At 50.7% G+C, this 13,210-nt stretch overlaps 1 protein-coding gene across 1 annotated transcript in view; it reads right to left on the bottom strand.

Annotated features, from left to right (window-relative positions):
* WWC1 (WW and C2 domain containing 1) overlaps window positions 1-13,210 on the bottom strand; it is a 151,037-nt gene that overhangs the window by 17,577 nt on the left and 120,250 nt on the right. Inside the window, exons 12-17 of the mRNA XM_007447821.1 lie at window positions 12,657-12,765; window positions 12,178-12,258; window positions 11,420-11,506; window positions 10,015-10,207; window positions 3,967-4,119; window positions 3,238-3,329 (exon numbers count right to left, since the gene is read on the bottom strand). Of these exons, the coding sequence (XP_007447883.1) occupies window positions 3,238-3,329; window positions 3,967-4,119; window positions 10,015-10,207; window positions 11,420-11,506; window positions 12,178-12,258; window positions 12,657-12,765 (715 nt within the window). The remainder of the gene's footprint in view (window positions 1-3,237; window positions 3,330-3,966; window positions 4,120-10,014; window positions 10,208-11,419; window positions 11,507-12,177; window positions 12,259-12,656; window positions 12,766-13,210) is intronic.

The raw sequence follows: 13,210 nt of genomic DNA, 5'->3' as shown, positions 1-13,210 counted from the left end.
GGGGGAGAGAGAAGGAGGTGGGGAGGGAGGGAAGGGGAAGGAGGCGGGGAGACACAGATGGAGTGGGACAGAGAAGGAAAGAGAGAAACTGAGACCATTTAGAGAGAATCCTAAAATGTACGAACATACAAAAATTCAGGAACCTTGTCCTATTCTTTACCCCATGGAGGAAGAGAGGAGAGGCGCCAGCCTGTGGGCCAAATTCAGCCCACTGCCTGTTTTTGGACAGTGCAAGGTCCAAGCTATGAATGTTTTTTATATTTTTAAATGGCTGAAAAAAAAATCAAAAAGAGAGTGAGATTTCATGGTGTGTGCAAATGATGTGAAATTCAAATTTCAGTGTCTGTAAATGAAGCTTCAATGACAGAATCACGGTGGTCGGTGTAGGTACCGTCTATGGCTGCTTTCACACTACGATGGCAGAGTTGAGTGGATATAACAGAGTCTGTACGGCCCACGAAGCAGACATTTTCTATCTGGCCCTTTCCAGAAAACACCTGCTCACCCCCGGGGTAAAAGATACTAAGGAAAGACTTCGTGTGAGACCAAACATGTAATCTAGGGCTGTAACAGAAGAGTCACTGAGCGCTTCCTGTGAGTAAGGGTCTGTGTTAAGTGCTCAGCATGCGGAATTTTTTGGGTCTACAAAATTCCCCATGTGTAGTGGCTATTTCTTAAATCTATATTTCACAGAGAGGGAAACCAGGGTTAGAGCCTGGTTCTCAGCCCAGGCTTCAGCTAAGAATTACCCAGGAAGTTTTTAAACTTACTGATGCTCAGGCCTCACCCAGCCCTAGAATCTACCACAGGGAGTTGGATGAGTGAGACTCCAAATTCACATCTGTCTGGATTCAGAGCACATGCACTTAAGTACAACTACACACACTTCCTCCAGATGGCAAGGTTCCTAGGCTGTGCTCATTTCCAGCTGGTAGTTACCCGTGCTGCTCGTCGCTTTACTGCTAAGGATCTCTGCTGTTTCTTGCGTGCCTACTACGAGCTTTGCGCTTTCACTTCATCAGTGGCTCTTCCTTCAGTGCCTTCTGATAACCCCACACAGTCGGCGTGATATCCCCACTTTTCAGCTGAGGATCAGACAAGGTCAGAACGACTTGCCTAAGAGTGGGTGCTCTTGAGGGGGAGGGCAGGGACTGGGAGGAAGCACGTGTGGGCTTCCGGAGAGCCGGTGACGCTCTGCTTCTCGATTTGGGCACTGGATTCACGGGTAGTTGTGTTTCCGAAAATTCACTGAGCTGTACACTTAAGTCAACCTTTCTGTATGTACATTATGTTGCAATACGAAGATTAAAAACGCTTTGCCGGGGCTTCCCTGGTGGCGCAGTGGTTGAGAGTCCGCCTGCCGATGCGGGGGACGCGGGTTCGTGCCCCGGTCCGGGAGGATCCCACATGACGCGGAGCGGCTGGGCCCGTGAGCCGTGGCCGCTGAGCCTGCGCGTCCGGAGCCTGTGCTCCGCAACGGGAGAGGCCACAACAGTGAGAGGCCCTCGTACCGCAAAACAAACAAACAAACAAACAAAAACAATGCTTTGCCTAAGGTTACACAGAAAATGATGAAGCTAGGATTTGAGCCCTAGTCTACATCACTGTTTCCTAAAGTGTGTCATAAGACCCTTCTGTGGGTAAACAAGGGACTAAAGAACACTGATCACACAGTGAGAAAGCTGTGTCCTGTTCACTCCTCCTTCAGACCTGTTTACATCAAGGAGGAAGTCTCTCTTGGGCAGTAGCATGTCTTTAACGTTGCTGAACACTGACTGACCTTCCTTTTTTTTTTTTTTTTTTTTTTTTTTTACGGTGTCCGCCCAAACGTTTTTTAATACTTTAAGTGCCATACTCTTCACCCATTTTCCCCAAAAGCCTGGCCGGTTCTTATTACACGACTTTGCAATCGTGCTGTAATTTCAAGAACACACGTCACACTATAGAAGAACTGACTGTATCTATCATCCACATCTTCCTCAGCCTGAGAGAGATACGTTACTGCCAAATGTCTATAACAGAATATAGAGCACAGAGACACACTGTGGTGGCCCAGGGCAACTGTCGAGGGGAACTGTAGCAGTCCCTACTCTCACTGCTGTGGCCTCTCCCGTTGTGGAGCACAGGCTCCGGACGCGCAGGCTCAGCGGCCATGGCTCACGGGCCCGGCCGCTCCGCGGCACGTGGGATCCTCCTGGACCGGGGCACGAACCCGTGTCCCCCGCGTCGGCAGGCGGACCCTCAACCACTGCGCCACCAGGGAAGCCCTGACCTTCCTTTTTAACAACGGGAGAGGAGGCCTTAGTCTCAGAACCTTGGCAAGCAATATACCCAGCTACACTTGAATACTCTTGTTGTATTTTCATTACACTTAATCTTCCACAGTTACCTTCTGAGGCAGACTTGGCTCACGGCCTACTCAATATCCATTCCTACTTTCTTCCTTAGTAACAGAATCCTGAATATTGTGCCAACTAAGAGACCTCATTTCCCAGTCTCCCTTGCAGTTAGGTAGGCCAAGTAGCTAAGCCTGGCCAATGAGAAGCAAGTAGAAATTGCTGGGTGGGACTTTCAGGAATGCTCCTTGGTTACAAGGCACGCAGGAAGACTCTGTTGTCTTTCCTCTTTCCGGATGCCTGCCTGATGGCTGGTGACTCCACAGCCATTCTGCGCTTAGCAGCCTTGATGATGGAGGTCACACATAAGGCCAGCAAAGTGGAATGAGAGAAAGGGCCTGGGTTCCCATTAACCTCGTGGGGCTGACAGACATGCCCTGGAATGCCTTTTTCCAGTCTTCTTTTTAAGCAACAAAGAAGTAAACTTCTACCTTGTTTAAGCCCATTATTTCTGCTCTCTGTTTCTAGCAGTGAACTGCAATTCCTTACTGAGGAATCTTCAATTTATGACAAATTATACTTATTTCCACTTCTAGTAATATAAAGCTTCCTAAGAATTTTTTTTTTAACCAGAATAAATGTAAGTTCATCAAGACAAACACTAATATTAGATGTGAACTAGCATGAGTAATTCCTGGAACACAAAATGACAAACTGGGAAGGGATTTTGGGAACTTCTGTACCAGACTATATACTGCCTTTTTGCCTATAGAGAACCCATGGGGAGAGAGGTTCTCCGTTTCCACAGAGGAACACTTCTGTTGGTTGCCCTGGTATTTGGGGATCTCATCCTTGGGCCCAGGTCCAAGCCAGGTCAGTTCCCAGGGACACCCTCACTTACCAGCTGTCTTCCAGGGTCTGTGCGCTGCTCCTTCCCTCCTGCCTCTTCTCCAGCTCCACGGCTGTCTGTTCCAGCAAAGCAGACACGGCATCCTGCAGAGACAAAGGCTGATGGGTCCATCTGTACACCATGGGCATAGCCCCACCCGGCAGGAATCAGAGTGTGTCACCCTCCCAGTGAACGGAGGGTAAAACAAGACCAGAGTGGGTAAGCGTCTTGCTGTAGAGTCACATAAATTGGAAATACAGTCCTCAGTTCTCCTAACTGGCAGTTCTCTGGAGAATAACCTCTGCATGTATAGACGGAGTCTGGAAGATAGCCAAGTTTAGCGTTTGGGTGAGACGGAATTATAGGTCTCCGGCTGTAAGGAGAGCATGGTGTAGTCAGGGAGACCATCCCATAAACCATCAGTAACAAAACAATCTGGGAAGGACTATGAGAGAGATAATTACTGGATGTTTGAGAACAGAGGCATGGTGGCAAAGCTAGCTTGGGGGCTGTATTCAGGGAAGGCTTCCTAGAGGAAGAGTCTTCATACTGAATGGTGTCTATGGTGAGGAAGCCTGTGTGACTTGAGGAAATTATTTAATGTCTCCCAGGCTCAGTTTCTTCTGATAATTACTCCACCTCTGATGTCCAGCCATCTCCAATTCAGGGAGAGGCTTTTCCTTCCATCCAGCCAGGGGCAGCATGTGCAGGAGAAGGGTGCAAAGCTGTGGCCCAGCTCACCGTGCTTTCAGGTCCTGGCATGGGGGCCATGGCTCCCACTGGTCTGGGCTCCCTGCTCTGTTTCTTCAAGTATTTGTAGCTCAGGAGGTTGTACCAGCGAGTCGACCGCTCCCCGGACCGGCAGACCTCAGCCAGGCTGATCTGGGCGCCTCCCTGTGGAGAATGGGAAAAAAAGCACAACCAGGGGGTGACAAGGTATTCTGGGGGCAGTATGCAAAACACCACTCCAGGTGAGACAGAAGCTTCCTGGGAGGAAGAAATGGCTAGGTGCTGATCATTTTCCAATAACTCACTTGTTCACTAACTTATTCTTTCATTGAGTTGTACGGGTTCTTTAGATATTTATCAGATACATGATTTGCAAATATTTTCTCCCATTCAGTAGGTTGCCTTTTCATTTTGTTGCTGATTTCCTTGGCTGTGCAGAAGCTTTTGTCTGAGGTAGGTCCACTTGTTGATTTTTGCTTTTGGTGTCAGGGTCAGAAAACATCATGACCAGGACTGATGTCAAGGAAAACAACTCAAAGCTCCAGAAACAGGGGACTGGAGGCATAAACTGTAATATATCTATAGGGTGGAATATTACACAGCTATGTACAAAAAATAAGGAAGATCTCTAGGTAGTGATGTAGAGAGTTCTCCAGGCTATATGAATTCCAACAAGATAACAGTCAATTTTAGGCTGGCTCATAGGCGTGAATGATCTACCTCAGTAAACTGGATGCACTCTGATGGCATTCATGCATTTGTTCATTCGTTTATTCAACACACACCCATTTTCCAAGTAGCCTCTGTGTGCCGGGCACTGTTCTGGGTGTTGTGGATATGGAAGGATTTAAGGCAGAGAAAAATCCCTGCTCTCATGAGCTTCTATTCCAGTCTGGGGGAATCAGATAATCAATAAGTACCTTCTGTATTGTGTCTCATAGAGTCTAAGATGCCATCGATTATAAGGTGTATTATTATTTCGTGTGCCACTAAGAAAGAAAAATAGTTGCCAATTAGACTATGACCTGCCATCTAGTATACACTGCATCTTGATTTCACAGATGATCAAATGTGAAAATAACATGTACCCTAATACCTATGATATAGAGAAATACCAGGTGATGTAAAGTGCTGCAGAGAAAATAATACAGGGAAAGTGGAGAGGAGGGGGGTAAGAGAGTGGAGGGGGGCAATGTGGTTTTAAATAGGGTGGAAGGAAGTCGTCACAGAGAAGGTGACATTCGGGTTAAGATCAGAATGCGGCGAGGGAGTGAGATTTGCCCGTCAATATCTGGGAGAAGAGAATTCCGGTTAGAGAGGACAGCCGTGCGAAGTGCTGGGGAAGGGGACGTGCGGGTGTATTCAAGGGGTAAAAGGAGGCTGGAAGAAGAGTTTTGGGGATAAAAGGCCCAGGTGTTGACTCTGGGTGGAGACAGACGCCAGCCATCCTAAGGCTTCAAGGAGAGGCGTGGCATATGCAGTCATCTGCAATTTAACAGGATGCCCCTGGCTACCGTGTTGAAAGGAGACGAAGGGCAGCAAGAACAGAAACAGGGGGATCCAGTGGGGGATTCTGCAAGCATTGGGCGAGAGGTGGTAGTTGGTCAGGAGCACGGAGAGAAGTGGTTGGAATCTGGGGATCTCCTGAAGGATTGGAGGTGGGGTATGAGAGGAAGAATGGGGTCCAGGATGACCCTGATGTCTCTGGCTTGGGCAGTGGAAGAATGGGGTTGCCTTCAGCTGAGATAGTGAAGACATGGGAGGAAAGCTCAGGGGCGTGCTTGTGGACACATCACTGGTGATGGCTACTGGACATGCAAGAGGAGATGTGGATTCCGGCAGCGGACATACAACGCCGAGATGAGTGGGAAGGCCCAGGCTGGTGGCATCACACGGGATGGTGTTTGAAGCCAGGGGATAGGACGAGATCACCGAAGCAGTGCACGCCAAGTAGAAAAGGGGGGAGGAGCAAGGCCTGAGCTCTGGGGCCTTCAAACAGAGAGAGATCAGGGAAACGAGTAAGAATCTGCAAAGGAGACAGACAGAGAAGGCCAGTGATGGGGGAAAAAGGCCAGGAGAGAGAGCGGTCTGGGAAGCCAAGTCAGGGCAAAGGATGCTGAGGAAGACGGAGTGAGCAACTGTGCCAAACGCTGTAGGCAGGCCAAGAGGGACAAGGATGGCGAGCCGGCCACCGGATTTAGCAACAAGGAGGTCCCTGATGAGCACATGTCTGGTGGAACGATGAGGGCAAAGGCCCACATGGACTGAGATTCAGAGAGAACACACACACCTCTTCCACGCATTGCTAGAGAGCAAAGGAAAAAAATAATGTAGTAACTGGAGGAAGAAATGGGGTTAAAAAAATTTTTTTTAAAGCAGGGGAGAAATAACAGGACGTTGGCATACTGACAGGCCAGATCCAGTAAGGAGGGAAAACTGGAGACACAGGAGAGAGCAAAAGAGTAATCACGGTTGGCGTGACGCCCTTGAGAGAGGATGGCCCTAGATGGGAGTGGCGAGGGCCCATCCTTAGCTCCGGGAAGAACAGCAGAGCCCACGAGGCCAGGTAGAGGCGGCGTGGCAGCTGTGGGGTTCCTCCTCCTCTTCCAGAACTGGGTGTGAAGGGAGGGCCTCAGTGGAGGGGGTGTAAGGGCAAGGAGAGAGGAGAGGATAAGAATTTGTCACTGAGACAAGCAGGACAGTAAGTGGCCCAGGGAGACACAGTATAAACGCTGGGCAGCAAGAGGGCTCTCGGGAGGTTCGTGACCACGATTTTAAAATGACACCGCAGGGCAGTGGTGTGTGCGTTTTGCTCCAATTGCGCGGGTGGAGAGGAGGGGAGGGTTCACTTTGATGGGGCTGGGTTTTTGCCAAGTGGGGATGGCAAAGTGAGGAAGGGGCAAGGGGGTGGTTGTGATGAGACATGGGATATGAGTGGGGCCTGGGCAGGGGCCGGCCTTCACAGAACGTGCACAGTCAGGGCTTGAGCAACCAGGACCCGGCTGGAAAGCCTGTGATTCCCGCGATGCCACCCTAACGCATTTGGTGGAACTGTTGCCCACGATATTGGGGAAGGCAGTATTCATCCAAACCCATAATCCAGTAGGATAGTGTGATGATGACACGTCAAGATGCTGGAATCCTTGTTCAAATCCAGACTTCTCCACCTACTCGCTAGATGATCTGAGCCGGTTAATTAGCCTTTCTGGGCCTTGATCCCTTATTTGTCAGATGGAGATAATCCTAATATTGCTTCCCAGGGCTGTCGTGAGGATTAAATGAGCTACTGCACACAAAGTTCTTAGCCCAGTACTAGACACGCAGACACTACTCAGGATGGGTACTATTGTCCTTGCCCGGCTGGTTAAATGGCTCAAAACAGACCAGGGATTCCACAAACCCAGCAGTGCGGGGAGACTGTGCTTGGGAGCCTATGGCCCTTCCTCCTCTTGTCTCACTTCCTTTCCTCCTCCAGCCACCAATACACAACAGCCTAACACTCACGTCCCCACAGCACACGGGAACAGAGGCTTCCCGTTGGCCATGGATGGAGACAAGCCACGGCGGGATGAGCGCTTTGGCTGCTGCCATGGCAACCAGCAATGGCCAGCCGTCAATTAGGAAGGAGGAATAAAAGGCATCCAATTAGGAGAAGAAAAAGGACTGAGTCTCTTCTCATTTAGGAATGCTCGGGGCTAAGGAAACGCTTCACTGGAGGAGCCTGGATTTGTTTATTCATTTTTATTTTAAAAATTCTATCCTTGGGGCTTCCCTAGAGGCATAGCGGTTAAGAATCTGCCTGCCAGTGCAGGGGGCACGGTTTTGAGCCCTGGTCCGGGAAGATCCCACATGCCGTGGAGCAACTAAGCCCGTGCAGCACCACTACGGAGCCTGCGCTCTAGAGCCCGCGAGCCACAACTACTGAGCCTGCGTGCCACAACTACTGAAGCCCGAGCGCCCAGAGCCCGTGCTCCGCAGCAAGAGAAGCCACCGCAATGAGAAGCCCGTGCGCCACAACGAAGAGTAGCCCCCGCTCGCTGCAACTGGAGAAAGCCCGCGTGCAGCAACAGAGACCCAACTCAGCCAAAAATAAATAAATAAATAAATAAAATAATAAATAAATTAAAATTCTACCTTTTTTTTTTTTTTTTTTTTTTCAAACATGGCAGAGCCAAACACTTGTAAAGTCAGAACGACTAGACCAGTCTGTGCATATCCTGAGAAGGCTTAGTAGCTGAGTGTGTTGGAGCTTAAGAGGAGACTATGTGACCAAAAAAGGGGTAGTGAGCTGGTTTGGGTGCACATGGTGAAGGGCTACATTAAAGGGTATACATATAGACTCTATCCTATAGGTTATAAGAATCACTGAAGGCACCACTGAATATCTTGATTATCACTGAGCAGAGGTGTGTCATAAAACAGATTGCTATGTTTTAAAGGAAAGATGACTGCCTACAATGTAGAGGATGGACCAAAAGGGAGAGCAGACCTGGAGGCAAAGGACTATTACAGTAATCCATGAGTGACAAGAAAGGTAGCCAAGAAGAACAAAATGAACTTGAGAGCTACCAGAGGGTGAATCAATTGGACTTTCATCTGAAAACACTTTGGAAACCAACTTTTTTTTTTGCGGTACGCGGGCCTCTCACTGTTGTGGCCTCTCCCGTAGTGGAGCACAGGCTCCGGACGCACAGGCTCCGGACGCACAGGCTGAGCGGACCTGGCTCACGGGCCCAGCTGCTCCGTGGCATGTAGGATCCTCCCGGACCGGGGCACGAACTCGTGTCCCTTGCATCCGCAGGCGGACTCTCAACCACTGTGCCACCAGGGAAGCCCTATCCTTTTATATATACACACACATGTGTGTGTGTGTGTCTGTATCTATCTATCTATCTATCTATCTAGGTATATATATATATACACACACACATAGATATGTGCTTTTTTGGGGGCTGCACTGTGCAGCTTGTGGGTTTTCTCAGTTCCCCAACCAGGGATTGAACCCAGGCCACAGCAGTGAAAGCCCGGAATCCTAACCACTGGCCACCAGGGAACTCCCTGGAGCCTGGATTTGGAAAAGCTTTCCGCTCCATCCTTCAGCAGCACCCACCCTGCCTGCCAAACCCTGCAGTCACCATCCCACCTGGGGGCTCCAGGGAGCACTGTGCTGGCACCCAGAAAACATCCAGGGTCTGATATAGGTGGACCTGCCTGGGTTCTAACTCTGTTCCTGCCACTTCCTGACTGTGTGACCTTGGGCAAATTCTTTGTGCCTCGGTTTCCTCACTGGTGTAACAGTTACCTATTTTATAAGATTGTAGTGAGGATCAACAGAGATAATACACGTAAGGAGCTTAGCTCAGAGCCCAGCATATAAATTGCATCCAGTTGACACAAGCTATTGCATCACTGTGAGCAGTAACAACAACATAAACGGCAAAGACGCTGTTATGAGCCCTAGCCAAGCAGGAAAGGGATGGGAACTGATTTCCCGTGAGACCTAGTGTGTGCAGACACTTTGCTTTACATCCTTGCTACGGGGACCAGCGGTACTGGCATCACCTGGGAGCTTGACAGAAATGCAGAATCTTGCTGCCTGCCTACCCAGACTTGCTGAATCAGAATGTGCATTTTAACCAGAGCCGCAGGTAACCTGTGTGCACGTGAAAGTTCGAGAGGCACTGCTTTAGTGCTTCATTTAACCCTCAGAGAACCACCTGAGAGGTAGCCAGTGTTAGCTGGCTTTACAGATAAGGAAACAGACAGAATTAAAGAGTCTCAGGCCACACAGTGGGGAAGGCTGGTGACTCAGCCTCAGGCACAAGGGATGTGGCGCTGCAATTCCACGGCAGAAAAAGGAGCTCCCCGCTCCCCCTTCCCCTTCTCTCAATAAGTCTGGGAACAACGCTGTTCATCTGTGGAAGAGCCCCTGCCTAGAACCCAAGAAAGGCTGGGCTGATAGCACAAGCTGTGTTTCTCCAAGCCTTCTTCCTGAAGTGCAAGGTGGACCAATTCCCAGAAGGACAGAAGGCTGCACAGGTAGACAGACACAGTCCTCACCAGGCACGCCTCCAGATGGCTCCTGTCGGTGGCGCAGACGTCGACTCTTAAGGTCTTCTGGTGAAGGGCTGGGTAGGACATGGACACCCAGAACACCTCATTGAACACCAGGGTGTCCGAGGCGTCCAGAGGCCGGGTCCGGAACAGGCAGGTGGTACTCTCGGAGCAGGGAAGGATAGCCACGCGAATGTTCCTAGAGGGACAGAACACAGGAGAGCCTGGGTCAGGTCAGCCTGGGTCTGGGGCTCAGGTGTTAGGCTAAACGGTGGCTGCAAATCCCCAAGGAAACAACAGCGGACAGGAGTTTGTAATTTCTCCAGTAGTTATGCAGTTAATTCATGAGGGATGCATAAGGGCCCCAAGGACAATGTGCTGCTTTTCCTTCTACTGAATCCCCCAATCACAAGGCCCTCAAAGCTTGTGGAGCCTGAGGCCAACGGTGTGCAAACTGCTGTGAACAGAAGGATCTGAGAGGCTGCTTGTTAACACTGAGGAATACTCATACAACCGCTGGTAGGAGGGCAAAATGCCACAACTCGGGCGGCGGGGAAGGTGACAATCCTAACAAAAGTACATATGCATTCACCCTTTGACCCAGACAGCTGGCTTCCAGGCACAGATACTGCTGCACAAGTACCAACGAGTTACAGAGAAGGTTATTCATCCCGGCCCTGTTTGTAACAGCGAAAACTGCACACAAGTCCACTGTCCAATCAATCTTGTCTTCCTTCTGTTTTGCCTGTTTTCCGGCCTGCTTTCCTCCTTCCCACGTGTCACACCCCAGACGCTGGCTGGGTGCAGGCCACAGAAATATAAGATCCTGCTGCTGCCCTCAAGGCCTAGGGTCTAGCAAAGAAGGAACATGTAGGCAGACGAGCTCAATGAAACATAAACCCGGTCTGCATAGGACCCAGCTGGGAGGCAGAGTGTGCAGGTCTTTGCTGTATCATCAACTGTAAGGTAACACCCATCACAACCTGCCAAACGAAGCACAGTGATGGGAGCCGGCTCTTCGGAAAGGCAGGCCCGGCTCTTTCTGCGTGGAAGAGTCGAGCTTAGAGCAGATAAAAGAGGCCGTGACTGTCCTCTTCATCAGGCTACAAGTTTACAAGGGCAGAGGTTTGCTCGCCACCCCTTCCCTAGTGCTGGCACCTGGTAGGGGCTCAGGACGCATATGTGGAAGGTCTGAAGCTGTCTGGGGCGCTCCTCTTTAGAGTGAGTGTGTTTGCTGCCCTGCCTGCATCCACGTTCACGGCACTGACACTGTGCATCACGGTCATGTGCACTAAATACCCACAGAGGTTTACGAGGCCTGTTGTTGGAGCAGAACAGAGCAGGAGAGTGTCCCCTGGGATGGGCGCAGAGCGGGAGAGGGTAATATACAGCCCATCAGCTACACACTCACACTTTCTGGTCTTGCTGCAGCAACAGAGCAGAAAGGTTGCTCAGCTGGATGATTAATATTGCAAACTGCTTATTCTTCTCATCATACCTGAAATGAAAAGGGGGCATATGGAGCACCTGTTAGTAACACATTTATCTCTCTCTCCCTCAATAATCACAGATGCGGCTGCTGGCTGCTCTGGGGACTGTGGTGAGCTGGAGAGCACAGGCCCAGTGTTTGCTGCCATGCAGGGATGCAGGTCCAGAGCTGTCGGTCTGAATTTTTAACGAGAAGCCAGAGGTTGTATAAAATTTCCTGACATTTAAACACTGGCAGTTAATTCCTATTTTAAAAGATACTGGGGCCAACCTGCATCAAGAGAAAACAATAAATCTGGGCTGCAGCCCCCAGGGGTTGACTTCGGTCTAGGTGAGATGATAAGACAAAAGCCGTGGCAACAACGACCAAACAGACCAAAAGGCAGGAGGTCTTGGTCCCTGCCTGGCTCTGCCACCGGCCAGCTCAGTGAATCCGGGCAAGTTACAAGGTCTTCAAACCTTGTTTTTCCTCTTTTGTGAAATGGGGAACTGGGAGGCATGGAAAGAGACCCCCCCGCCCCACCCCACCCGCTTTAGTTAGGAGCCCACAGCTGTCAGCAGGTCCCGCTGGTTCTGCCTGCCTCGCTGGGCAGCTGTGAGGGTAAATGCTGGAGATGCTGCAGGCCAGGAGGAGACCCTGCACAGACCACCCCCCACTGTCCCGCCCTCCCTGCCACTTACTTCAGGGCAATCTGAACCCGGGTTGCACCCACTACTTCTGACTCGTCACTGTCAAAAGCAGCGGCTTCTGAGGCACCCAGTCTGGAAAGCAACGCAGGAAAGAAAGAGGGTCAGGCTTCCCTGTAGCGACCAGGGGCCAGAGGCATTTTCCAGAGACAGGGTTCTCTCTGGGAGGGAGAAGCTGGGTCCTCAAGGAGGAAGGTTTGGGTCTGCTCAGCCTCCCTGTGGACCCTGCCTGCCCACAGCTACCCCGGCTCCCTCTCTTGAAGCAGCAGCTGCGCTTTCTCTAACACTTGCTCCTCTAGCCATATACCCTTAATGGCAGTTGCGGAAATAGCAAATCCCCCACACGTGAGGCCTCTCCAGCCCCGGGAGGAGTAGCAGGTCTTCTTCAGCACCAGCCGCCTGGGGGTCCCTCGCACACACCCGAGGAGGCCTGGGCCTCGCGTACTCAGAGCTCCCAAGACTCAGGGACCCACCTCTGCACGGAAGCCTCATACACACCACTGTCCCCGGCCACGGATTCATCCGACACCGCAGCTGAGACACAGGCCACTTTCAGGTCGCACCCCTGAGCCTTATTCGCAGCTGGGAGAAGAGAGGAAAAAAGGAAGGATGGCAAGGCGGGGTTTAGAAATCAGGATACTGTCGGTCACAGTACATCTTTTGATCCCCCCCACTGTCCTAACATGGTCCCACCCAAGTCCAGCCACCTCTGAACCTGACAGCAAGGTCCTGCCTTTTTTTTTGCGGTGAAGGAAAGGGTAGCATGTGATTCTGTGTTTAACGTCTCTGACTCCAGAGCCAAACCACCTGGGTTCAAATCGCAGTTCTGCCACATGCTGCTTCATGACAGTGGGACACTGATGTACTCCCTCTCGGCCCTGCATTCCTCATCTGTAAAATGGGGATAATAATACCTGCCTTGCAGGGCTGTTGGGAAGACTGGATGCGATGATAAAGGGAAGTCCTTAGTACAGAGACTGGTGCAGGGGAAGTGCTCTAGAAAAGTCAGTACCACCATCCTTAGCTA

Source organism: Lipotes vexillifer, unplaced genomic scaffold (genome assembly GCF_000442215.2).
Source record: "Lipotes vexillifer unplaced genomic scaffold, Lipotes_vexillifer_v1.1 scaffold370, whole genome shotgun sequence".
Lineage (NCBI taxonomy): Eukaryota > Metazoa > Chordata > Mammalia > Artiodactyla > Lipotidae > Lipotes > Lipotes vexillifer.
This window is presented reverse-complemented; position numbering and strand designations above follow the sequence as displayed.